A 25,976-nucleotide genomic window follows, 5' to 3' on the forward strand; every position below is an offset into this window, starting at 1 on the left:
CGTTAAATTTACGGTCATTTTTTACTGTTAAAACATATTTTGTGAAAACAAGAGTAAAAGATGTGAGAGCAAAGCTATTGAATAATACCTGAACTGGTGATCTTAAATGGGGATATTGTTCTGCTTTAGATGTCAAGGATTGCATGGAAACACAATGTCATTTGAGATTTTTACCTTAAATTAATGGTACATTATCCTCTTAATTATTAAGAACATCAGAAGGTTTCTTGCATGAAGATATCAATTAACAGAAAGAAACACTTAACTCTACAATGAAAAAACTTGTTCCTACCCACATGAAAAAATACTATAGTAATTTATAGTAAATACTATAGTGGTTTTGAATCATACTATAGTAAAGTACTTGATTTAATTTGTTGTGGTAATTTTATAGTTTATGTGGTAATATAACAACTATAGTAATATAAACAGATGACTACCCAATACTGTACAAAGTTTTCTACAACTACATGGTATATTACACTAAAATACACTGCAGTTTACTGTAGTAAAAAAACTATAATATACTACAGTTTTGATTACAGTTTATCAGTTCACTATTGTTATTGTAGTATTACAGTATGTTGTAGCATTCATTACCAAAATGTTGGAAATACTATAATATATACAGTATAATACACTTTCCTATAGTATAAATAAAAAACAAAAAACCATTTACTAAAAAACAATACATTAAAACTTAATATCAGTAAATATGAGTGGTGTAGATTTGGCTTTCTGGACATTTGTTTTTTAATCTTAATGTTTGAATAGTTACCATTTTTTATTTTATATTAAAAATTTAAACATTTCATAAATATGAAATAAGACAATATATTAATATAAATTATAATATACAATATAATAACGCACGTTTGTTTTTAAAAGTATAAGAGCTATTGCACCTCCAACCACTAGAGGGCCTTCGTCTGCTACCAAACTACATCAAATCCCCATAGCTTCCTGCATTATTTCCCTGAATTCATTTCTTCATATGCAGATAGGAAAGCTTGACGGGTAACTTTAAAAGTGCTGTCACTTCTGCAGAGAATTGTACAGTCTTTCTCGTCTTGCGATTTCCGGTGTTCTGCAAGGGTTGTTGTTGAATGGTTAAGTAGGTGTAAGTTACTCATTTGTAAGTCGCTTTGGATAAAAGCGTCTGCTAAATGACTAAATGTAAATGTATCGTATATGTATTTTTGCATTTGTATTTAACGTCGTTTCTCAAATATTAACGTCATGTGCTTTAGTTTAGTAAAGCATGTTAATAAAAATCTCAGAAACAAGAATTCAGCTGGTTTCACCCGGTCACTAATACTATAGTTGATCTGAAATAGTATCTGTGCATATGACTGGCTGCTTTCTCTGTCTGTACTTATATTTATTGTGTGTTTTACACAGTCTTTCATCATGAAAAGCTCCAAAGAAGCTGTGCAGGCTGCTGCCAAAGAGTTTCTTAATTTTGTCAATAAGGGAGTTTCACCCTACCATGGTAAGAATGATATGGGATTGGAATGCTGTATATTGCATGACAGTTTAAATTGCACTGAAATGCATAAATTCTGCTCTTCTTAGAGCTTGAGCTACACTTTGTCAATACTAAAATTAACCAGCTTTGCAGTCTTACTATGTATGGGTCTTGGACATTGTTCTTCCCTGTTTGATAGCGCTCCAGATATGGACAGTAGATCTTGATTTAGACTTTGAAAGAATGTTCTTTCACAGGTTTTGCAATGTCACTGTTATGTAAGCATTGTTCTGAAACGTGCATGAGTTGAATTGTATGTTCGTTTACACTTTGTATATCTAATGTTTACTTTCCTTCTTTGTCTCGCAGTGGTGGAGGAGTGTAAATCTCGCCTGCTGAAGGCTGGTTTTACTGAGCTCAAGGAGGCTGAGCATTGGGACATTAAACCTGCCAGTAAGGTGTGTGTGTGTGTGTGTGTGTTCTTTAATCTAAACTTATTTCAAAAATTTAAATTTGCTTTAAATCCAACATGTACTGTAGATGAGTTTTATGATTATTATTATTATTATGATATGCACCTTTAAAATGTAGTAGTTAGGAATAGTTCATCCAAATATTACAATTTAATGCAAATCTATTCACCCTCAGGCCATTCAGGATGTAGATGAAGTTGTTTGTTCATCAGAACAGATTTGGAGAAATTTAGCATTACATCACTTGCTCACCAATGGATCTTCTTCAGTGGATAAAAACATCACAATAATCCACATGACTCCAATCCATCAGTTTAGATTCATGTGAATTGAAAAGCTGCGTGTTTGTAAGAACCAAATCCATCATTAAGCCATTGTAACTTTAAACGGTCACTTCTATTCAAAATACGAGTCTATAATCCATAATTACACATCTTCCAATGAAAAAGTTCATCACATGTTGTCCTCTCACATCAAAATCCACCAACATATGTGGAACTGTTTTAGACTATTTTCACAGTGCTGGATTTGTGCAAATTTCTCTCCTCATTCAGATGAAACAGCTTTTTAACTGGAGAAAGCAATATTACGGTTTTAAGTTAAAAACGTTGTCATGATGGATTTGTGAATGACATTTAAAGGTGCATATCATAACAATAATAATCATAAAATATCTTTGGCCATATGCAGCTTAGTCTGTTATTTCTATACAGAATGAGAAACAACTCAGTGCTGCTCATATTAAATATATTTTCACAGTATCCACTGTAATCGTTTTCTTTCCAGTATTTTGTAACAAGGAATTACTCTACCATTATTGCTTTTGCTGTCGGTGGTCTCTACAAGCCTGGAAATGGTTTTTCCATGATCGGGGCTCATACGGACAGTCCATGTCTGAGGGTGAGAAGAACAGACACAAGATGACCTGTGATGCTTTGATACAGATGAAATATCATCAATTCTCTGAGTGTTTCATAGCTGTTACATTATAGCAATCAGATAACTGTATTCCACATTATTGTAAATAGAGGATGTATGCGGGTGTCATTCGTAATTTCTTGTGCATGTGTGCTTAGGTGAAGCCACGCTCTAAGAAGACAAAGTTAGGCTTCCTGCAGATAGGAGTGGAGTGTTATGGAGGAGGAATCTGGAACACTTGGTTTGATCGTGACCTGACCATCGCAGGTCGTGTAATGGTTAAGGTAAGCCTCTCTGATGTGTGTATTCCTCTGTGATACAGAAATGTAAAACATACCCAGGTTCCTTTGATTCCTTCATTGTTGATGATCTTATATATGAATTTATGAATTATATACGAAGAACAGTTTTTTTTTTTTTTTTTTTTACCAGAGTTGTCTGTTTGTATATTTTTGTACAGAGTGAAGGCAAGCTGGTGCAGCGTCTGGTTCATGTTCCCCGTCCCATCCTCAGGATCCCCCATCTGGCCATTCACCTGCAGAGAGACATCAATGACTCCTTTGGACCTAACAAGGAAAACCACCTGTAAGCACTTATTTATGCATGGAAAAGGACAGATGGAGGGTTTTTTTTTGTATCTATCTGTATTTCTGTCTGTTGTAGAGCACCTTTGCTGGCCACTGCCATCCAGGAGGAGCTGGAAACAGGATCTGCCTCCTGTGGAGATGCCTGTAATGCAACATCCGTTGTAAGATCACACAAATGAATGGTTGTACAGGTGTACAAAACCACACAAATCTGATTAAAGTTGAAGTATGTGCTTTCTGTGGAACCAAATGATAATTAGTAATGGTGCACTTATCAGGAAATTTTAGGCTGATACCAAAAAAACAATATTTTACACTGTGATCATCATCCAATATTGATCTGATGTTTTACAAAGTCCGTCATGCTACATCTTATTCTGCAACATAATGCATCACACTGTAAAATAGGGATGCACCGATATTAAAAGGATAGTTCGCTCACAAAATTCTGTCATTGTTTACTCACCCTCATGTCGTTCATCTTCGAAGCAGAAATGAAGAAATATAAAAAGCTTCAAAAACTTCAGAAAGACATCGTAAAAGTAATCCATATTAATCCAACAGTTTACTCCAAATCTTCTAAAGAGACATGATTGCTTTATATGATGACCAGATTTATTTTGGGCTTTTGTTCACAAATAAACATTGATCAGCACACATTAGAACTAACTTCATATGTTCTTGAAGGAGAACCTCATTGGTTCTCACACACCAAGCAAGAACGGTTTGTAACTGTTGACAGGAGTTTCATGTTTGGGCAAAAAAATTCCTTTAAAATTCTGGCCAATAATTAGCTGATAATTATTTTCCTATTATAACCAATATTAAAATTCTTTAAAACATAAATTCAGTCTTTGAAGAATTCTACAATTTTTTTTAGCCACCACAGCATTATAATATACAGTACGAAAAACTGATAATTTAAGATTTGCTAAAAAATTACATTTAAGATTATCAAAACATTCATATTATTAAAGATTTAAATTTAAATTTAATTAAAGATTTATTTTAAGCAGACGTTTGATAATGGGAAAAGCAGTCTAAATTTAAAAACGGGACGTGAGCATGCACAATAAATTACTGACTGTTTTCTGATCACAGGTCTAAGACAAATATCAACTGATAGCAATAGATAACCAAACCTTAATAAAAATAAAATGTTTTATGAACACCTCTCTAATTATTTTGCTGTGTTCAGGCAGAGAAGCATCACCCTGCGCTGATCCAGATGCTGTGTGGACATCTCGGGGTCGAGCCAAATGCTTTACTGGACTTTGAGCTCTGTCTGGCAGACTCGCAGCCTGGTGTAAGACTCTTTGTCTTCTTGTTAGACAAATACCCAAAAGATTTCAGTTTTGCTTTCTAGTCTTTTATTTTTTGAGCTTTTGCACAAAATTGTGCTGACATAAAGAGGATTAGTATGCAGGGTCCATTTGTGCTCAGCAAAGAGGATTGCTGTTATTTTTACCCGACTGAAGAAAAGCCTTTAAATATAAGAGTGGGACTACCAGCAGAATGAAACATTACTTTAGACTAGAGAATCTCGGAGGAACAAGACTAAGAGCTCTAATAGCTCTCATTTCCATATGATTTACACATAAAATAACTCGTCAGAGTATCAGCAATGGGTTCTCACCGCGGCTTTTTAACTGATTATCATGAGTTTTGACATGGTTTTTGTGCTCTGCAGGCAATAGGAGGTGTCTATGAAGAATTCATCTTCTCTCCTCGTCTGGACAACCTGCACAGTTGTTTCTGTGCTCTCACGGTACGCCTGAACACAGAGAGCAACATCTTATTAAATATTCAGTCATTCACCCACTCAAAAATGATCCGAGGAGTGATGATGAATAATTAATATATAATTATGTCCTCTCTCCCAGGCTCTCATGGACTCCAGCACACCTGATTCTCTAGCAAAAGATCCAAACATCCGTGTGGTTACTCTATATGACAATGAAGAGGTGAGACAAAAAAAAATGCAAATATTATGAGCAAATGTAGATTCTGAATCTATCTGTCTCTAGTCTCCTCATCCAAATAATTTGGCTCTTGTATCTATCAATAGGTGGGGTCTGAGAGTGCTCAGGGAGCTCAGTCTAACCTGACTGAGTTGATTCTGCGGCGTCTTGCTTCGACCCCTGACAATCTGACCGCCTTTCAGGAGGCAGTGCCACTGTCCTACATGATCAGTGCGGACATGGCACATGCTGCACACCCTAACTACCAGTCAGTCTGTCACTATGGCAGCTTGTTTGTTTCTATGGTAACACTTAAATTAGCAGTTTTTTTCCCTGGTACAATGTGTCATCATTGTGGTGACACCGTAATTTGTGGTTTTGTTCTAATAATGATCAAAATTCCCAGTCATTAGAAACACCTGGGAATATCAAGTATTTTAAAGTAGTTACTTTCAGTCTTGGGAAAATGATGAATGTATAAAATCTCATGTCATGGAGATTTCTTATATATACACACACACACACACACACACACACACACACACACACACACACACACACACATAACTATTGTGCAAAGTTTGGGGTCAGTGAGTTTTTAAGAAATAAAAATTGGCTTACATTAAATTCATTAAATGGATCAAAAGTAACAGTAATGACTTTTACATTGTTACAAAAAATATTCTGTTTCAAAGGAATAATTTTTAAGTTTCTATTAATCAAAGAATTTTGAAGCAAATTTATTGTGGTTTCCACAAAAACATTAAGTGGTACGACATTACACTGATAATAATGTTGAAAACAATGTTCATAGAAATGTGTCTTGAGCACCAGAATATTAGAATGATTACTGAAGACTCATATGACACTGAAGACTGGAGTAATGTGCCATCAGGAATAAATTATATTTTATAATTTGTTTTTTAAATTATCGTTTCCTATTTTTTTTAGACTTAATGGTGAGCATACAAAAACACATTTCATAAAAAAATTAAATGAAATCGCTTTGATCCCAAATTTTTGTATAATAATGTATGTATGTGTGCAAAAAAATTATATGAATCACTTACCAGGGATTTTTGCTAGTAGTTTTTTGTGAGGGTTAGGGTAAGGGGATAGAAAATACAATTAGTACATTATAAAACTATTACGCCCACGGAGAGTTCCTGTACACCGCATATACAAGTATATATATTTGTGTGTGTGTTCAGTTTTGTAATGTATGATATACACATGTATTTTCCTTACAGGGAGAAACATGAGGAAAATCACAGGCCTGCTTTTCATAAGGTAACAAACACACACACCAGCGCCTCCTCAATACATTCATGAAGACCTCAGCAGAGCCCAATCAGCTAAATCTCTCACATTGTGTGTCCTGGATCAGGGTCCAGTCATAAAGTTTAACAGTAACCAGCGCTATGCTACCACTGCTGTAACTGCTGCCATATTACGAGAGATTGCTGGAAAAGTGGGGGTACCTCTACAGGTAAGCAGACAAAATTCCCCCCTACCTTATATTTCGTTACATCCTCCCTCACCTTCGGTCCTTACCAAGACTCTTTTGCCATATAAATCAGTTAAAGTAATCCTCATTATCTAAGCTAAAATTTGCATCACTGTTCTGAAGAAGTAAAATCAAAGACAAGGAAATGTATTACTATTGTTTGGTTTGTTTTTGTTGCTAGGCATTTAGAGTGTTTGTTGATGTTTGTGTATATCAAGATAATATGATCTGTCTACAAACCATCCAAATGCATGAACACTGCTCCTAGCAATAGGTTGCTCACAAGACCGTGTGGGATTTCTAAACAGAAGAGTTCAGCAGAGGAAAAAATCTTGCTTTGGTCACCAGGACACCATAAACCCTCTTTGTATACACAATTAAAATTGATAGAAATTAGCTGTCTTCTCTCTGTGTGGAATGGACATTAATATTACAAACAGCATGAGATTACTGTATGTCAAGTAAAAGCTCCTTTTTTTTTCTTTATTTTTACTTTTTTTTACCCAGGATGTGATGGTTAGGAATGACAGTCCATGTGGAACAACGATTGGGCCGATTTTAGCAGCTCGTTTAGGAATGGCAGTTCTTGATCTCGGGGCACCTCAACTTGCCATGCACTCCATTCGTGAAATGTGCTGCACAACGGGAGTTCTCCAGACCACCACCCTCTTTAAGGTAAATTTACAAATAATTTTTAAAAGGCCCGTCATTTTTGACCAGGAACACCAAATTAAGTAAAGGATTTTCAGTGTTAAATAAGTAGTTAAAAATGAAATTTGTCATTTTACATTTAATTTGTAATTTCTCTTAATGTCATTTCAAATATGTATGACTTTGACATGAAACATGGAACACAGGAGAAGCTGGCAAAAAATCAGCACCATAATATTGAGTTTTTGGTGAAAAGTTATTCTGACAGGTTTTATGTATTAAAAAAATCCAACACACAACAATGATTTTAAAGCCTCATACTCCATTTATTGTAACTGTGTAGAAAGGAGTGACCAGTACAGTTTTCCAATTTCAACATTTCTGTGTCATGGAAGAAAGAAACAACATGAGGATGAATGTTTGGGTGAACCGTACCTTTAAGGATTGTTTTATGAATGTTTGCCAAATCTGTTTTGGGTTGTTCTAACTGTGTTGTAATATGCAGGGCTTCTTTGAGCACTTCCCCTCTATAAGAAGCACAGTAACTGTGGACTAGACTGTGAGAGGGACTCACCAGAACGGGACAGATGGGATTCATGGACGTCATTGATAGGGAAATCAATATAACTTTTTCCACTTTCATTCATTTTGACATCATATCCATCATTGCCATCTGTCTGTTTGTCTACAAATGTTCATTCATTTGTCACTTGGTGAATTTGCACACTTATATACTCTGGCACTTGAGAAGTGTTGGCATATACTCTACTTTGTGGAGTTGTTAATAAAACCAATAAACCTATGCCTTGTTTTCATGTCTTCCATTAATATGAGCTATTTTCTGAGCATGTTATGTGCTTTGAAATTGTAAGCATGAAGTCCAAACCTCAGACCAGTAATGGGCATTATGACGTAATTTGTGTATTACTCAAAATAACTGCATTACAGTACTGATTGTCGTGCCCACTTTCCGGGTTTTCTGTCTGTCCGGTCCTCTCACCCCCTCCCTTCGAGAGCTCCTTCTCGCAAACACTCATCTTTATCGCACTCTTACCCAAGTCTCGTGTTTCTGGAGTTTGGCACACGCACAACATTACACTGGTCGCTGTCATCTAAATATGTCGCTGTAAACGAGGAAAGAGAAGCCGAGGGAAGATGAAATCGGCGCGTCTGTGGATTCTTGTCTGTTTGGCGACTGCGTGTTGTCAGCTTGGAACCGGTGATAGATACGGTACGTCAAGAGCACGAGCCACAGGTTAACTTCGGCAGAATGATGCATGATTCAGCTGCGGAAAATTATTAGTATTAAATATCAGCTTTTAGTATGGACGTCGCCTCCCCTTTACATCAAATGCATATGCAATATATACTTTAGAATTTATTTATTTTTACTTAAACGTTTACAATATGACATCATATAGATGCATTACGAATAAGTAAAAACCGGTTATGTTCGGCTTCTGATCACCTGTAACATGCATGTAAAACGTTATTTGTAAATTTGTTACGTGCATTTAATAGCATTTTGTCAAAGAAAATCGCGTGTGCTTGTTGTAAATGTTGACGTCTATGAGATAAAACCTTGTCTCGGGTGGGATGATTGGCAGCTATTGAAAATAATGTTTCATTGTGGCGAAATGTGCTTCAAGTTTTCATTTATTTTCTTTAAGATGATGTCAATAGTTCGATTAATATTTTAATTAATAGTATTCAATTAGTCTTATTATTCTAGTCTACATGTACTATTATAAAACTAACTTTGTGTTGATTGGTAATCAGTGAAATCGGGGGGTTATTGAGAATAAAATACTTTTTGTATTTGTAGCTTTTAATACTTTAAAAATGTCTCAAGTGTGAAAATTTTCAATTTATCTACAATATTTTGTATTTTATTTGCATAATTTTTTTTCTTGTTTATTTACTGTATTATATAACATTCTTGTTCTCTGGGAAAAGGGATGGCAGCGTTTAGCGATCTGGCGACATCAGATAACGACATGATTCATAGAGCCCGCGATAACGCAACCCACACTGCTTGTCTAGTAGAAATTTATAAGTCCACCGACGCGAGCTGCCATATGGAAGAGTTAACACTGTTTTTATTCTGGCATATTATATGATTATTTAGTGCCATTAATTACTTATGCAGCGATAGTTTCAACAGTTCAGCAATCTTCTGCCTTCATAGACATTTTACGACTTTCATACACGACCATAGTCCATTGTTGAGAGGTCTTGTTCTGTTTCTTATGGAGTAAGAATTCAGCACCATGGACAGCGGAAGTAGTCAATCTGTAATAGCGCACAATGGGTCGATTTGGGAACAATTGCTTCAAATTGATTTGAAGTTGATGGGGCGTATGAGTGCGAGAGGGGTCGGAGTGCGTGTTTCTTAGAGAGATTGTATGTTCGCTTGTGCACTGCATTTGTATAAGCTCCTCTTCTGCAGGCTGACTCACCACTGACGAGCCATCCCACGTCATTCTTATAACAGCCGTCACTGTGAGGGCACACGTCACTCAGAAGCATACAAAACTCTATGGGAATGTCTCATAAAGCTTTGAGCTGTTGTGTACGAAGGTGAACAGTATAAACATTTATTTGCATGTGTTAAAGGTGGCAGAAGAGATTTTAATTGTTGGTTCCAGATTAAGAAAGGAATCGTGAGGGATGGTTTCCAGTGAGAAGGAACTGCACAATAAGCTCCTCTCCTCTTGCCTCATATACAATCTCAGTAAGACTTTACATATATTTTGATAGAAGAGGCTTACAGCAGACTGGAGCAGGAACTCCCACTCATGTAACCAACTTTCATCGCAATGATTCAATTATGTATGACGAGTTTGTCTGCTCAACTCTTAAGTGTGTGTATGTTTGAGGAAGCGCAAGGGTACTGGAGGAAACGGAAGGTTGGCAGAGTGTACAATATTGTGGTATGCTTTCAAACATACATGAAAAATTGACTTGTCCTATATACCTTGATATTGCACTTTTTTTCTTTTGGTTATTTGTAATTTTTATGTGTAAATTCCATTAAGGAGCATTTTTACTGAGATGCAGATGGCAGTTGGAGCCACCCTTGCTTGTTTTGTCTCATACCATTCTGGCAAATCTTTACTAATGCTCTTTATGGTGGGTGATCATTATTCCAAATCATTACTTGTTTGTTTCTATGGTGTTAAATTGACTCACAGCATCTGATAATCAGTTGTATACACTGACATATGGTGCTGAAATTGTCAGAAGTGTGCTGATGGTCTGTATTTAGCTCTTTCTGGAACTGTACCTCATATCTATGGGATGTTTGTGATGCCTGAGCTAGTATAAATCTTGAAACAACCTGCTCACATATGAGGAGAGGGTGTGTGTTGGTCTATTTTGTCAGAAAAACAATTACCCTTTTATATTCTCTCTTCTCTTTTTCTATTTCTCTCTGTCGGTTGTCTTTTTGATGAAGGCCTGTGCTCCAGTGGTCAGGCTTGCTGGGATGGTGAGTGCTGCCATATTTAGTTTCAGATTCTGAACCTTGTACAATGTTGCTCATTACTGGACAAAAAAAGAACAATAATGAGAAGAGTTGCCGTATTCTATCCCTGGAGTCCCTGGAACAGTTGTGTAATTATTGCACAACATAATAGCATCATTGCCATCCTTAAGTTTTTTGTTTTATTTGGCTTTCATGCATCAGTCTTGTCCTCTTTTTGTTATTTTGTGTGTATATAATTACCTTAATTGTCTTGCTTTATTATCATGCTGATAAATCTACTGACTTTATTACAAAAATGAGTACTGTAATGATTATTGTGTGTAGGTTTGATCTCTGACTAATTTGTAGCTGTTAGTTAAAGCTGATATGTGCAGTAGAGTGTGTAAAAATAATAACTGACTACTCAGTAAACACTTACTTTCACCAGCACCTGGTTTTACCCAGTCAGTGTTCTTCAAACGTTTCCATGGCAACTGTGACATCACACAAATTCACCCTCTCCGTAGCCTCGATTTATGTCAAATAGAAGCAGAAGGAGCAAGGGTGAGAAAGTGAAAAAAGTAAGAGATCCTCAGAGAAATGTTTATAATAACATGGTGTGTATTTTTAAATACATTAAATAAAAAGCTGCACAATATGCAGTTTGATCTCAGCAGACCATGTCCACTTTCTATATTCCCTAAAAGAGACATAGGTTTCTATATGTGTGTTACAGATGAGCTGTTTGGTCAGTGTCTTACACAGAAGCAGGAAAGGTTTCGCTACAGGGTGACTGCAGTTTTACTGGACAGACTGCAGTCATTACTGCAAACGCTAATGAAGGAAGGTGAGTTTCACATGGAAATTTAAAAAATGCTTCTTCAGTATAGACTGAATTACTTAGCACTCTTCCTGCTTGCACAAATGATGGTTGCTATAGAAACAACACAATGTAAACACAATGGGTAAAGTGATGATTCAACCACCGGCATGTGACAGAAAATCATCCACATGTTGCCACAGTAACCAGGGTTAAATGAATGAGTAAATATATGCATAAACGTACCCGAGTCAATGACATGATGCCCATTTTTTTGTCTGGAACTATTAATTTGATTATAATACATTAAAAAAAAATACAATTCATAGAAATGACTACCACTTCTAAGAATGTTTATAATTTCTTAATCTTTTTTTTTTTAGGGCATAAAGTTAAAAGGGCATAAAAAGCCTTTTTAATTTTTAAAAAGAAAACCTTTTGGTGATGTATTTATTATTTTAAGCTTTCAAATATAATTTTCAAAGTTATATGTATGTATACAAGCATTTACAAACAAGTATACAAACATTATATGCCTTTTTGGTTGCTCTGAGCTGATGTGAATTATTTTGCAGGATTAACTTGGCAGGATGATGTCACCCAATCAATGATTAAGAAAGAGCTTAGCAAAGTTCCGAAAATCCTACTGTCTTCTGGGATAAAGAATGACCCATCCACAGAGTATTGTAACACTTACAATTTTGTCATGTAATCACATTTCTCTCACTTTCCTTTTTTACTGCATTGATTATTTCTGAATATCTCCATTATCAAAGATCTAGAAGTGGCGCTACAAACCAGCTCAAACCCAAACTGGTGCAGCCCTATATGGACTACATGATCGTCGATCCACCTCAGTCATCTCTCCATATGCAGAGTCTGGATCCTTATAGTTACCAGCGAGTGAGAGCCCAAACACAAAGCCCTTTTGTTACACTGCACTGATTGTAGCTTGGAGCATTGGATATAGTCTACAACTACTTCTCTTTAATTCCAGCATCATGTCTTTTTGCCTTACAGTATGGCTACCAAGATGAAGAGGAGCGTTCTTTGAACCTGGTGGAGGGAGGCAGGTACCCACCGGCCTCCTCTCGCATTAGGGGAAATTCACCACTTCCTCCATCTCTAGATAAAGATGACCAGCTTCTGCAGGATCTGATGACTCTCCTCATTTCTTCGCCTGCACAGCCCACATCACGCCATCGTGTGGCAGCGCCTCACTCCACCTCATCTTTTTTCCAGGATCTGGACTTCCCGCTTGACTACAAGGACTATAACAAGGACTTCTTTTCCCACGATGAAAAGATCAATAGCCAACAGGAGCAAAAGAAAGGTCCTCAGAAGTATGGAGTGTTTTCTGGGCACAGTGGTAAGATAGTGTGGTAACACTTTAGAATAGGGAATACATATTCACTATTAACTAAAAGTTTTTCCTGAACTCCTAATTTGCTGCTTATTAATAGTTAGTAAGGTGGTTGTTAAGTTTAGGTATGGGGTGGATTAAGGGATCTAAAATACGGTCATGCAGAATAAGGCATTAATATGTGCTTTATAAGTACTAATTAACCAGTATGCTAGTAATATGCATGCTAATAAGCAACTAATTAATAGTGAGAATTTGTCCTTAAAATAAAGTGTTGCTGGTTTATGTTTATACTTTCAAAAATGTGTTCCCACAAAATATTTGCATAATTTAGCAATGACTTCTAAACTCTGACTCCAGGACCCACTCAACAAAGTCTAAAAGAGCTGCTCAGGCAACATGGATTTGATCTAAACCACCTGAACCCTGAAGAGATGGAGCGTCTGTTCACTGTCCTTCAGCTCCTGCCAAACAAACCAACAAACAATCAGAGAAAACGTGAGCACCCTGAGATTTCACTTTTTATAGAATATAAGTATACAACTCCAAAATATACACACCATATAGTTGGAGCTCCAAAAAATATGTCAAATAAACTGCTTCTTTTCATTCACTCAGCTGAAACAAAGGATTCCTCTTTGTCTCCAAAAGTGGTGAGCATCAAAATATTTCTGCTGTTGTTAAGAGTTTTAAGGCTGGGCTACACTACCTGACTTTTAAATTCTGAATAGATTTTAAAAACATTAGACATCATTCACTGGCCGACTTGTAAATTGTAAGAGGAAAAACTGGACATCACACCCTAAAATGAGTGAGGATCATGCACTACTAGACTTTCAGTTCATTCTGAAAACTAAACTCATGCAGAAAAAAATCTTGGAGACACATGAAAATGAAAACAAAATTTACAAAAAATCGTCTCAAAATATCAAACATGTTTGATCTCCGACAACTGGATGGAATCATAGTCTGAAGCTAAAAACTGCCCATCATACACTATGCAATTTACTGTGAAATCTGTCAGCTCTGCAGACTGGCTTTGACTCGTTCAAACTGTAAATTGGTGCAAAAAAAAAAAAAAAAAAAAAAAAAAAAAAAAAAAAAAATATCTGTACAAAAGTCGTGCTGAGTATTCCAGCCTTTAGTAATATTACAAGGTTGGGTTAACCTCAGTAGTAATGCTATATAGTACCTGCAGGGGGCAGCAAGTGTAAACTCAAAAATAAAAATAAAAAATACGAACATAAATAAATGATATGTGGGAAACATGAGCCATTATGTGTGATTTGTTTTGTAGGTCTTTTACCTTTTAGGCCTTTTACCCAAGATTAGTGTATCTCTGCACACAGTATTTTAGGTGCTTTAGTACTGCTGCAACATGATATCTTTCCCTCACCCTTTCGGCCCTGTTACATCAATAATCATGGGTGGTTAGAAAATAAACAGACACTGCTTTATGGCCCTCTAAAGAGAAAAAGAGAGAAAAGACTAGGAAGAGGTACATTATATGTAAAATTATTTTTCCACGTTGCAAATAAAACAAAGACTAAGGAAGTACATTTTACAAGAAAATACTATCAGCTTTTCTACTTAAAAATGTTATGTTTAATTCAGTGTGTTACTTGCCAGTCCTTTGTTACTGTTTGTGAAATTTACATGCAACACTGATTTTTTTTCCCTGTGTACATACATGGAATAATTATTATCTGTAGGCAGTTAACCTGACATGGCATGTCTTATGTGCTCTATCAGATGAAGATTATGGAGGGAGAGATGACCCATGTGATGGAGAAGGCTTCTGCACAGGCTACAAATTCCTCCTTCCCTTCTCCACTCAACCCTGTGCCTGAAAACTCCCCTAAAGGGTCCCAAGGGGCCTCCCAGGATAACTACATCCCATTGGGTGCTAGTGTATTAAGACCTTCATCTCTCAAACAAGAGGAAGGACGACTTGGCAAAGGAACCTTGAGTGTGAAACCACGAAAGAATGAAACCAAGTTGAAGGAGGAATTTGGATACATTTTAACCAATCAGAGGTACAACTAACAGTTTAGACTGTTTGACTGAGTGTTAGTCTATGTGGGTGTTCTTTTTGTCTGAAAGTAAAGTAATCATGTGGTAATTGTTTTCAAAACACTGCATTAACAAAGGACCCGGGGCCACATGTCAAACTGGCTATTCAATGGAGAGTCTGTTTGTGTGTTGTTTTCGTGAGTTCTGTGTTTGTTTGTGCTTGTGAAATTGTGTGTGTGTGTGGGTGGGTGGGAAGATGTGGCGGGGGTGTATGAATGCATATGTGTCTCTACAGCCTTCTCACTCTGCCCGATGGGGTTCGTCTACTGAAGACCCTTGCTGAGAGGATCCATCTCACCACTGACTCTTTCATTAATATCAGGTAGGACTAAGTTTAGAGCAGGGAGGCGGCAAAAGCTGAGTAGAGTCCCAGATTTTGCTTTGGTGGTGGGCCTTGATTAGATCTTGAAAATATACTAACCTATACTAAAGCTCGCAAAGGAATTTGCTAACACAGAATTTCTACAGAGGCAAGCTGTTTAACCCAGCCGTTCTCAATTCCAGTCCTCGCGCCCCCCTGCTCTGCACATTTTGTATGTTTCTCTTATAGCTTCAGACGTTGGTTCTATTCAAACGTAAGTGCCCTGCGAAGTGGACGTCACAGGATATTCAGCCATGATTCCAGTTCGAAGTGAATGTATGTTCATGTAAGTGCATTGAAGTGTGCGAGACATGAACTTAAATTGTATTTATTGATAGAGGTATATGATGTCACACTTGTTCGTGTGTGAAGACGTTGTGCAGCGCAAATCCGTGAGAACTGCTGGCTTAAGCAGTGCATTACTAATTTGACATAATTATGTTATCAATGCAAACAGTCTTGATTGCTGTTTGTTGATGTGGTTAGGAAGCAAATGCTAATCCCACTAACCCTTTTTACTAAATCAAACTGTGGTGAGCTGGAACCTTGATCCATTGTCCTTTGAGGACAGAGGGGGATGGCTAAGAGGAAAAGAGTGAGAGAGAGAAAAGGGAATAGAATGAACTGGCCTCAAAAGTGGATTTGCTCCACTACTTGTCCTCCCCTTATTGCTTGGATCCCAATATCTAACACACATAATCAGGGTTTGAAATTAACTCCCACCAACCCGCCAATTGCGGATGAAAATCAATCATGGTGGATAATGCATATAAACTCACTAGCCAATTTGGCAGGTTATGATTCATAAATTATCAGAGCCCTTCCCCTAAGATGAGCCTTCAAGACAAAGCTTAAAGTCGGCATGAAACTGAAGTTTTTTTTCCTATTGTGATGTATATCTGAGTGAAACGGCTTCTGAAATTACAAAAAAATGCTTGATTTCGTACTTCGGGAATTGATTGGATGGGTGGAAGATGAGACAGACCCCATTAGCCCCACCCTCACACCATAGCACATGACAGGTAGAGAAGAGAAGTCGTTTCGAGGGGGAGGGAAGGTTAACGTATTTGATAAAAGATTATGAGGGTACATGAATTAAAAAAATAATAATAATGAATTGCACAGATAAAACATTTATAATAAACACTACAATATTACATATAAAAATAAGAATTGTAAATATTGCGCAATAGATGAGAAGCACTACACCATGGAATGTATTTACAATTTAAATATGTGAAGTCACAGAGAATGTTGTTTCTATTTTATTTTTATGGTATTTACAAACAATGATTGACGGTCGTAAAATAGAAAGCCATTAAACGATTCAGAGTCAGATTTAATAATAAATATATTTAAAGCTAAGCTTTAATTTTGACAATCTGGTTTTATATGTAATAATATAAATTTTGAATGGCTAAAAGTTTCGTTGCCAAATTGGGTGGTGAGTAAAAAAAAATTAATTACAAACCCTGCACATAATCTTACAGAAAACTTGCATGTGATAAATAATTCTGCTCCTCAGTGTGGTTGGTCCAGCTGTCACTTTCCGGGTGCTCCCGAACAGCCAGAATTTAACAGCAACTGAGGTGTCTGAAAAGGCTGGTAAGTAATGAAGACAATGTTTCATGGCTATTAAGAGTGATGTCTGTCACACAAGTGTTTCTGAGACACAAAAATGGCTCAAACGTCATGCAAAGTAGTGTAAAAATTAAAGACCTGATAGGCTTTGTTTTGTTATCTTGACATAAACATGACATTGGGGCATGACAGAGGGCTTTTAAATAGAAAATGCCGGCCTGGAATGCACATTTTCAAAGGAGAATAACTGACTGTAGAATTGTTTTTTTTTTTCAGATAGAAAAAAGTATGTTAACTTAGCGTATATCTGCAAACATATTATGGTATTTTTATGCTTTAGTAAAGTCAAAAACTTACATACAGCACCTTTAAAAGTTAATTTTGGCAGCAGTTAGATGTACATTAATATAGCTGTCCTTAAGACCTAAGTCACAAAACTGTCACTTCTGAATACATACATGTGACCCACATTTGCTGAATTATATATTAATGTACTAAGCCTATATAGGACTAGTATAAATAATTAATGTAAATAGATATTAATTGAACATTGGTATATTTTATCGTATTGCTGTTACCACAGCTTTATAATAGCAATAAGCTTGAAGCCGTGCATTACAGTGATATTTAACACTATTTACAAAAACAATTATACTGAGAAAACATTAGAATAATCTGTCTTTGTCTTCATTTATTTTTTCACATGCAGTGGCTCAAAAGAACCTTCTAGAATCAGAGACTGGTCTAAAGGTGCTTCAGGCAGGTGTTGGGGAGGTAAGGATGTGCAGAAATGTTAACACAATGTTAACACTTTTGTGCCCCTTGTTTAGTCCTTTCCCATGAAGTTCTCTTCTATGCTTGACGAGCGAATATCTCACCAGACCCCTGACACCCACCCCCGTCTCATTTGCTTTGTTGCTATGACAACGACATCATACGTGTCAAACTGTCAGGCGCGTTCACGACTCAAAGCGCGCGGCCGATTGGCATCCCAAACGCTTCTCCCCTCAGAACGCAACATTCCCGCAAAACATCACGATGTCTGTGCCAGGGCTGAGCTCCATCACCATCGTTCGTTTCCCGCGAACTTAAATTTACCAAACGTTACAGCTCCTAAAAAAACTGAACGAAATTCAAGTGTGAACCCGGCGGAAAAGAGCTCTACAGTTATTGCACGTACGTTACAGATTTGAGCTCATCTTCGGGGGATCACCGGGCGCGAGCGCTTTGCCTTCTCCTTTAGTTTATAGATTTTTTGGTGAGTTAAACTTTCTCTTGGACTTAATTAAATGTTACGTTGTGTTAATGTCATGTTACATTATATTAAACATGTTTATTAATCAGATACAAGCTCTTGGGGGGCAGTAAAACAAAGAAATCTGCATTTTATCCCGTAAATGATCCACCTTCCTGTCATTTCAGTTCACTCGTTTTTGGTCAGTAATTTCTTACAGACCACATGTGGCGGGAAAAAAAAATGAAAATGTGACCATTTTTACCACATACTGTCTACCTCTTTGGTTTTCCCAGCATTCATTTTACTCGAAGTCAGTGGTTTCAGGCTCATAAATCAGTATTGCAATAAATGAGTTTAACTGGCCAGCCTGTTTTTATTTGAATCTAGGAACCTGCAGTAAACTGTTTTCCTTGAACTGCTCAGTGATTTGTTGAAATAAAGAACGCGCAATAAAAATGACCAATCAGAATGATTTGCACTCAGAATCTCCGCACAGACTGTGATGTCAGGTGAAGATGGTTGCTGTGGCGACAAGGTCAGTGCGGTGTGCACGGGAGTGATGATGTAATGCCCTGGCTCCTGTGTGGTGGTCTGCATCATTCCAGCAGAGGACTAGGGAATATTATGGGATTCCTATGTGTTGAAATGCCTTGTAATAAAAGATTTATGTTGTCTTTTCCTCTGTTTTCTCTCATCAGTTCCTTGCTTTCTGTCTATTGTAATTTTAACGGCAATGGTGCTTACGTCAAACGTTGTGATGTTGCCATAGCAACCAGTGACCCCACTGAGATCATACTTCCAGACAGTAGGGTGGGATTGGCAGTTCTGTTTCAAATGTTCGTTTTTATTACTCGTCTTTTCCTCCTGGACCCTCTCTCCCTCTTCACTTTTCCATTTCAAAATGTTACAGATGCACAGTCACAGACTGTTCAATGTTAGTTTTATGGTAGCAACATTAATTGGGGCTATGGGATGTATTAATGATTTGTGATTCATATGTTTGTTTTCATCTCTCTGTTTTTGCAGAAGAATGATGGCCATGCGTTGCCAGTGGCAACACGTGTACATGACAACACCCAGTGGGTGTTCCTTATGTTTGTGGGTGTGGCTTGTGTGGGTGGACTCCTGGTGGGAGCACTGACCATTGCCTGCCTGCGCACCCATGCTCGGCAGTTGGCCTCAGAGAAACTGGGACTTGGACCTGAAGCAGGAAATGTGACGCATTATGAGTACCAGGTTTGGAACTGTTTGGCATACGCACTGCATCATATCTCTACAATACAGACATTCTCTGTATCCAAGCTATTTTTATCCCATGGTTGCTCGTGATGGCATGTTACTGTCAGACACTAATGTGGTCAGATTTATTTGATTTGAGCATATGCAAACCAAAGCAAATTGATTAGCTGCAATATTCAGTTACTGTGAATTGCATATGCAGCATGTGCTGCAATTTGTCAGTAGTCTTTTTCTCACGTCCTGTTTTTTTCTTAATTTCTCAGGATCTTTGTCGGCAGCACATGGCTGCTAAGTCCTCTCTTGGAAGGCAGGACTGCGGGGTTGGAGCTGCAGGTGGTGCCGGTCCAGGAGGAGGAGGAGGTGGTGGAGGAACGGATACGTCACGAGTCAGCAGTGTGTCGTCACAGTTCAGTGATGCACCTCAGCCAAGCCCTAGTTCGCACGGCAGCACCCCCTCCTGGTGTGAGGAGCCAGCGCAGTCTAACATGGATATTTCTACAGGGCACATGATACTGGTAGACACACATACCCCTATTTACAGATGCAGAAAAATTAGCTTTCAGCGCATAACATTAATGGCCCATACACATCAAGAATGATAACTATATTAGCATCCACCACAATGGACGATAACATTTTGTTAATTATAAGCACATGCTGCACTTTTGTCATCTGGCACTTTAAATCCTTCTAATTAGATGTCAGTGTTTTTATCATTCATTGGAATCAACTGGAAAATAAAAAACATTCTGAAAGGGATTCCAATGATATCGTTCCTCTGCCATTATTATAGTGCTGGTGTTTGACTTCCCTATTCTCGTAGAATTAGAATGATTATTAAAAATGTATAGAGTAACACTTTGTTTTAAGGTGTTACTCCTGTTACGTGTACATACTATAGTAATAAGAGTAATTTATGCATAATAACAAGTAATCAACCATAACCTTAACACTATAGTAAGTACGTGTAGTTAATTCATTTTACTCATTACTTGTTGTTTAATTACACTGTAATGATATGTACACTGTACAATTAACGTGTAACTCTTTGTAGTTATAGTTATAGTCCTTGGTGTGAACGATCCTTAATTTTTTCCCTTTGGTAAACGCTTTGAATATGATTTTGCTTCCAGCCGGTTATACGCATTCGTATTTACTCCATGGTTTTGTTTCTGTTTTAATTCTGTTGGCATATTAGCATTTTCTAAATTTTCATGTTTTTTTAAGTATCACATGAATGAGCAGCTGAGAAATCAGGGGTCTCTTTACTGGTGTTTGTCTCTCTCTCTCTCATGCTTTCTAGGCATATATGGAGGATCATCTGAAGAATAAAGACCGTTTGCTCAAAGAGTGGGAGGCTCTTTGTTCCTACCAGGCAGAACCTAGCACCATCTCAGCTGCCCAGAGTGAAAGTAACATCAAGAAGAACCGCTGCTCTGATGCCGTGCCCTGTGAGTAAGACCACAAAGCTTCCCCAACCCCCTGCTTGTCTTGAAACTCTTTCATTTTCTATGTAAGTGTGCCGGAAGGGTTAGTGTCCACTTTGCTTTTTTGGAAAATTTCAGTAAGAACACACAATTCACACTATTTATACTAAAAATGGCATAGAATAATGCATAAGTATGCAAATTGGAACACATACTGTGTCTCATCACACAACCTGATGACTTCTCCTCTTTTTAATGGATAAGGTGTGTAACTGTCAGTTGTTTTGGCAGATGACCATTCAAGAGTGAAGCTGAAGGCTGAGATTAACCCCTCCAGGACAGATTACATCAATGCCAGCACCATTGTAAGTATGTGCACTTGATGAATCTCTTTGCCCTGGAATTTATCATGAAACATAACAGTTTGAAGAGACTTTATTATGGTCCCATTCATCCTCTCTTTAGCTGAAATCTAAGCTAAAAATCTAAAGCTAAAAAGCTTTAGTTTCCTTGCATCCCTTTTAGTTACCAAGGTGATAATCCATTTATTCATCATAGACTTCCAAGGCTGCCACTGGTTTTGGAATCCCCCTCTCAGTGCTGCCATGGTTACATTATATTGATCTCATTCAGGATGTGTAGGGTGGGAATCTCTTGCTGCTCTGTTGTGGTCGAGAACAAGGGATCATCAATTAAGCCTTTATGTGCCTCGTATCACATTAATAGCCTGTTGTCACAGTGATGGGCAGATTCAGGGTTTAGAAGGGCTAAAAGACTGACCCCTGACCTTCCGTCTCCTGTTGACCCTTTAGATCGAGCATGACCCCCGGATGCCTGCGTATATTGCCACCCAAGGCCCTCTCTCACACACCATCTCTGATTTCTGGCAGGTCAGTCACATGTGTGTGGATTTGATAGCTATGTAATCATTCATCTCAAAGAAATACAAGTTGTTTGAAATGTACACTACCATTTGAAAGTTTGCGGTCAATGAAATTGTATTCTTTTCAATGATATTAATACTTTTATTCAAAAAGGATGCATTAAATTGATTTATAAACTTAATAAAATAATCCTGAAAAAATGTATCACAGTTTACATAAAAAATATTTAGATTTTCCATAAAAACTGTTGATTACTATTAATTAACAATGGTTAATATTAATAATAGTTTCTTGAATGATTTATAAATTATCTTGTGACACTGAATTAATGGCTGCATAAATTTCAGCTTTGCAATCACAGAAATAAAAAAACAACAACTTTAAAATATAATAAAATAGAAAAGTGAAATCTTGGTTTTGCAGCCTTGATGAGCATTGAAGTAAAAAAAAAAAAACAAACATTTAAAAAAATCTTAACTCCATATATTTGAATGGTAGTCTATTTAGAAAATTTTACACAGCTCTATGTATGAATTAGCGCTTATTTGTTGTGCATTCATTTAAATACTGCGTGAATGGCATATTTTGTAAGCCATGTATGTTGCACAGATGGTTTGGGAGAGCGGATGTACTGTCATAGTGATGATGACGGCTCTGGTTGAGGACGGAGAAAAGCAGTGTGATCGCTACTGGCCCGATGAGGGCTCTTCTCTCTACCACATTTATGAGGTTTGAGTGGAAATGTTACTTGTGAGCCTAATAAGATGTCCTGAGATGTTTGCTTTATGTAGTGTAAACTCCATAAAATATTGTGTTCACCTTTAATTATTTCACTCAGGTGAACCTGGTCTCTGAGCATATCTGGTGTAATGACTTCCTGGTGCGGAGTTTCTACCTGAAGAACGTCCAAACCCAGGAAACTCGTACCCTCACTCAATTCCACTTCCTGAGCTGGCCTGCACAGGGAATACCAACCTCCACACGGCCTCTGCTGGACTTCCGCAGGTACTTCGCATGCTTGCACACATAATGTACATAGTACATTTCTATGTTCTGTATACATATTGTATTTAAGTATATATTACTATTTACACATCTATGTAGGCCTAATAATCGTCTGGTCATGATGGTTTGTTTTAATGGCAATTATTTGAGGTAACTGCAACTGTTGTTCAAATCAGTGTGTACAGAAAGTTACTGCATAATGATAGTAATAATAGTATATAATAAAATCAGAACTATTATCATTATTAAAATTTGAATTTTATTTATATTTGTATTTTGTTTATTTACAATTTATTGTTATTTATTATATATTAAGTTGGGCTAGGTATTATTAAAAAAAATTATACATATTTTAACATTTAAAATATTGTTATTCTCGTAATTTTCCCCTGTGCAATAGTATTATTATTATAATAATAAAATGTTTATTCTAATTCTACAGCTGGAAATGATAAATTTTTTAAACAAATAAGTTCTTAAAGGGCTCATCGGATGAACATTTTCCACAAGTTGGCATGATTTATTAGGGTCTTCATGAAATGTCTGTGACATATTTTGATTAAAAAAACTTAATGGCTGTGTAAACACCACCTTTTTGCCTTTTCAAAAACAGCTCTGCTCACACCAACCCGTTTTGATGTGTGTTTTTTTTAAATGATAATGAGTTACTGTGCGGCCCACCCCCTTTTCGAGATTTCCACTAAAAATAAAATAAATCCACTCCTCTCTTGTCTCCTCTGAGGCTGGGACTCTAAATAATGATTTGTATTAATCTGTGCAGCCAACGACAGAACATTCAGCATGTTTTCCGCAAATTTTTGCCATGGTGTAAGAACAAGTACACCGCTGTCGCTTGCGAAAACAACAATGGTGACTGAACGCAGTGGGAGGATACGTGCAGATTAATGGGCAGTAATATAATAATAAGAAGCCCTTCCTCAACAGAGGGTAAGTGAAATCTGATCAGCTCTTTTTCTCACAAGCTTGCAGAGAAAGGCTGACAAAACCAAACTTGCTGTATTCTTCTTTTTCACATTTTCTGAGTCGGTTGGTGCACCGGACACTCAATTATAGCACTTAAACACAGAAAAAGTCAGATTTTCATCTGATGAGCCCTTTAAGCTGTTTGTGTAGTAAGTTTACATTATAAGTGTCATATACAAAAAAAGATTAAATAATTGCAAAATGTTATTGTACCCAAAATACCAAAATTGTGACAGCTCTATGTGTATATATGTGTATGTCATTTACACCACAAGTTCTCCATTTTCTCTCTTTTCTTGGACCTATTTTTTTGTTATTCCATCACTCTTCACTCTTATTTCCTCCATTCTCTTCAGCCTCTTTACCACTGTCTCTCTGAACCTCTTACCCACTCTCTGTCTCTTTCTGAGAGCGATGGAGCGCAGTAGCGAGTATTGCACAGCTGTCTGTGTCATTTTTGTGGTTTGCAGCTAGTAGTCTGGTTCCAGTTGCATAGTCACAAAAATGAGCACAGACAGGTGTGGCTGCAGCAACGCTGATGAAACGCTCCATCGCCAAACTCCCCATCCCACTTTCTCTCTGCGTGATTCTCTATCGACATCTTCATCTTAGTCGCTTTTCATTTTCTTCTCTTTCTCTCTCCTTTCTTCTCCCACGTCCTTTCATTTCATGCTTTTCTGTGTTTGGGGTGATGTAGCTTGTTTCTTACCACTGTTGACTGTGGTATAACTCTGCTCTATTTTATCTTTCTGGCTCTCTTCTGTGAAGTGGTCCTGATGTTTTCCTCTGATCTCTGTAGGACTTCTACTCTACATAAACCTAGATTTTTACAGTTGTTTGCAAGACTGCACTGTAATGAAATTTCTCTCATCTTTATTCATTTTGTTCCTCACAAATATCTGCAATTATTGTAGCCTTAAACTACTCAATATATTCCACCTAAGACACCATTTAAACTTTGTTTCATAGGTAATTGTAAGCTTTAGGTGTGCTGTACTGTCTGTCTAGAATTTTTGTATCATCTGAGAAAAAAATCTAAATCCAAGCATTCGTCATCATCATCAATACTAATCACAATCATCATAATATTATATAAATACTAAAATAAATAATACCCAGAGCAACATGTTTTTATTTTTTGTAAACTTTAAATCTTCTGCCATCATAAATAAAGATCACAATCATTGTAATACTAATATAAACAAATGTTTTGTAAACTATAAAAATGTAAAATATGTCATCATCATCAGTACAAATCACAATCATCATTATATTAATAGAAGCATTTAAAAAGGAAAATAAACATATGTATACACACTACTGTACAAAGGTTGGGGTAAGAATTTTTTTTAAGGAATATTTTTATTCAGCTAGGATGCATCAAATTGATCCAAAATCACAGTTAAGACTTTCACGTTGTTACAAAAAATATATTTCAAATAAATGCTGTCTTTTTTAATTTCTTCAAAAGAATCTTTAAACAATCTGTCACCTGTTTCCACACAAATATTAAATTACAAAACTGTTTTCATCATTGATAATAATAAGAATTAAAGCTGCAAGCAGCGATGAACGGGCCCTCGCACCCGGGCTCACCGCCAGCGGGTGGCTTTTGTAAAACAGCGAACGGCAAAATATATGCGTTTTATGTGGTAAATATAAGAGAAATATGTCAAAGTCATTTATATGTGCCAATCTTCCAGCTGCCAGCTGGTGGCGCTATGACTATAACTGTATTTCGGCATGTACATTTCTTCAGTCCAGCACTTTTATCAAGCATATGAAATTTAGTGCAGATTGAACATGGAATGTTTGAGGTTAGTATAAGGCATGAGGTGTCCTATTGACAACAGGTGGCGCTATGATTATAACTGAATATTGGCCTTAAGATATCTTCAGGCCATGACTCTTTCCAAATATTTGAAGTTTGGTGCAGATTGGACATTGCATGTTTAAGTTAGTGCAAAACAA

At 36.9% G+C, this 25,976-nt stretch overlaps 2 protein-coding genes across 7 annotated transcripts in view; both read left to right on the forward strand.

Annotated features, from left to right (window-relative positions):
* Positions 1-928: 928 nt before the first annotated feature.
* Positions 929-8,367, forward strand: LOC109055482 (aspartyl aminopeptidase-like). 5 transcript variants are annotated; one of them, XM_042757966.1, is made up of 15 exons: positions 929-1,017; positions 1,402-1,492; positions 1,838-1,926; positions 2,728-2,841; positions 3,018-3,143; positions 3,320-3,444; positions 3,523-3,607; positions 4,645-4,752; positions 5,137-5,214; positions 5,330-5,410; positions 5,515-5,675; positions 6,658-6,697; positions 6,795-6,896; positions 7,422-7,589; positions 8,071-8,367. In XM_042757966.1, exons 2-15 carry the CDS (start codon positions 1,411-1,413, stop codon positions 8,119-8,121), a joined length of 1,410 nt encoding a protein of 469 aa, XP_042613900.1. In that variant the 5' UTR covers positions 929-1,017; positions 1,402-1,410; the 3' UTR covers positions 8,122-8,367. The 5 variants fall into 5 exon arrangements, with proteins under 5 accessions (XP_042613900.1, XP_042613897.1, XP_042613899.1 ...); XM_042757963.1 differs by having other exon boundaries at positions 965-1,120; XM_042757965.1 differs by having other exon boundaries at positions 965-1,114.
* Positions 8,368-8,496: 129 nt separating this feature from the next.
* LOC109050128 (zinc finger protein-like 1) overlaps positions 8,497-25,976 on the forward strand; it is a 339,847-nt gene continuing 322,367 nt past the window's right edge. The window contains exons 1-19 of one of the 2 annotated variants that reach the window (XM_042757960.1): positions 8,497-8,794; positions 11,003-11,055; positions 11,768-11,878; positions 12,427-12,532; positions 12,628-12,754; positions 12,872-13,220; positions 13,575-13,712; positions 13,833-13,867; positions 14,967-15,250; positions 15,523-15,609; positions 17,174-17,253; positions 17,939-18,003; positions 19,493-19,702; positions 19,969-20,220; positions 21,009-21,156; positions 21,424-21,497; positions 21,945-22,022; positions 22,626-22,745; positions 22,855-23,021. In XM_042757960.1, the coding sequence (XP_042613894.1) occupies positions 8,721-8,794; positions 11,003-11,055; positions 11,768-11,878; positions 12,427-12,532; positions 12,628-12,754; positions 12,872-13,220; positions 13,575-13,712; positions 13,833-13,867; positions 14,967-15,250; positions 15,523-15,609; positions 17,174-17,253; positions 17,939-18,003; positions 19,493-19,702; positions 19,969-20,220; positions 21,009-21,156; positions 21,424-21,497; positions 21,945-22,022; positions 22,626-22,745; positions 22,855-23,021 (2,558 nt within the window). In that variant the 5' untranslated portion in view covers positions 8,497-8,720. The remainder of the gene's footprint in view (positions 8,795-11,002; positions 11,056-11,767; positions 11,879-12,426; positions 12,533-12,627; positions 12,755-12,871; positions 13,221-13,574; positions 13,713-13,832; positions 13,868-14,966; positions 15,251-15,522; positions 15,610-17,173; positions 17,254-17,938; positions 18,004-19,492; positions 19,703-19,968; positions 20,221-21,008; positions 21,157-21,423; positions 21,498-21,944; positions 22,023-22,625; positions 22,746-22,854; positions 23,022-25,976) is intronic. The other variant, XM_042757961.1, reaches the window with a different exon arrangement.

This window comes from Cyprinus carpio, chromosome A6 (assembly GCF_018340385.1).
Source record: "Cyprinus carpio isolate SPL01 chromosome A6, ASM1834038v1, whole genome shotgun sequence".
NCBI classification, from domain to species: Eukaryota; Metazoa; Chordata; class Actinopteri; order Cypriniformes; family Cyprinidae; genus Cyprinus; species Cyprinus carpio.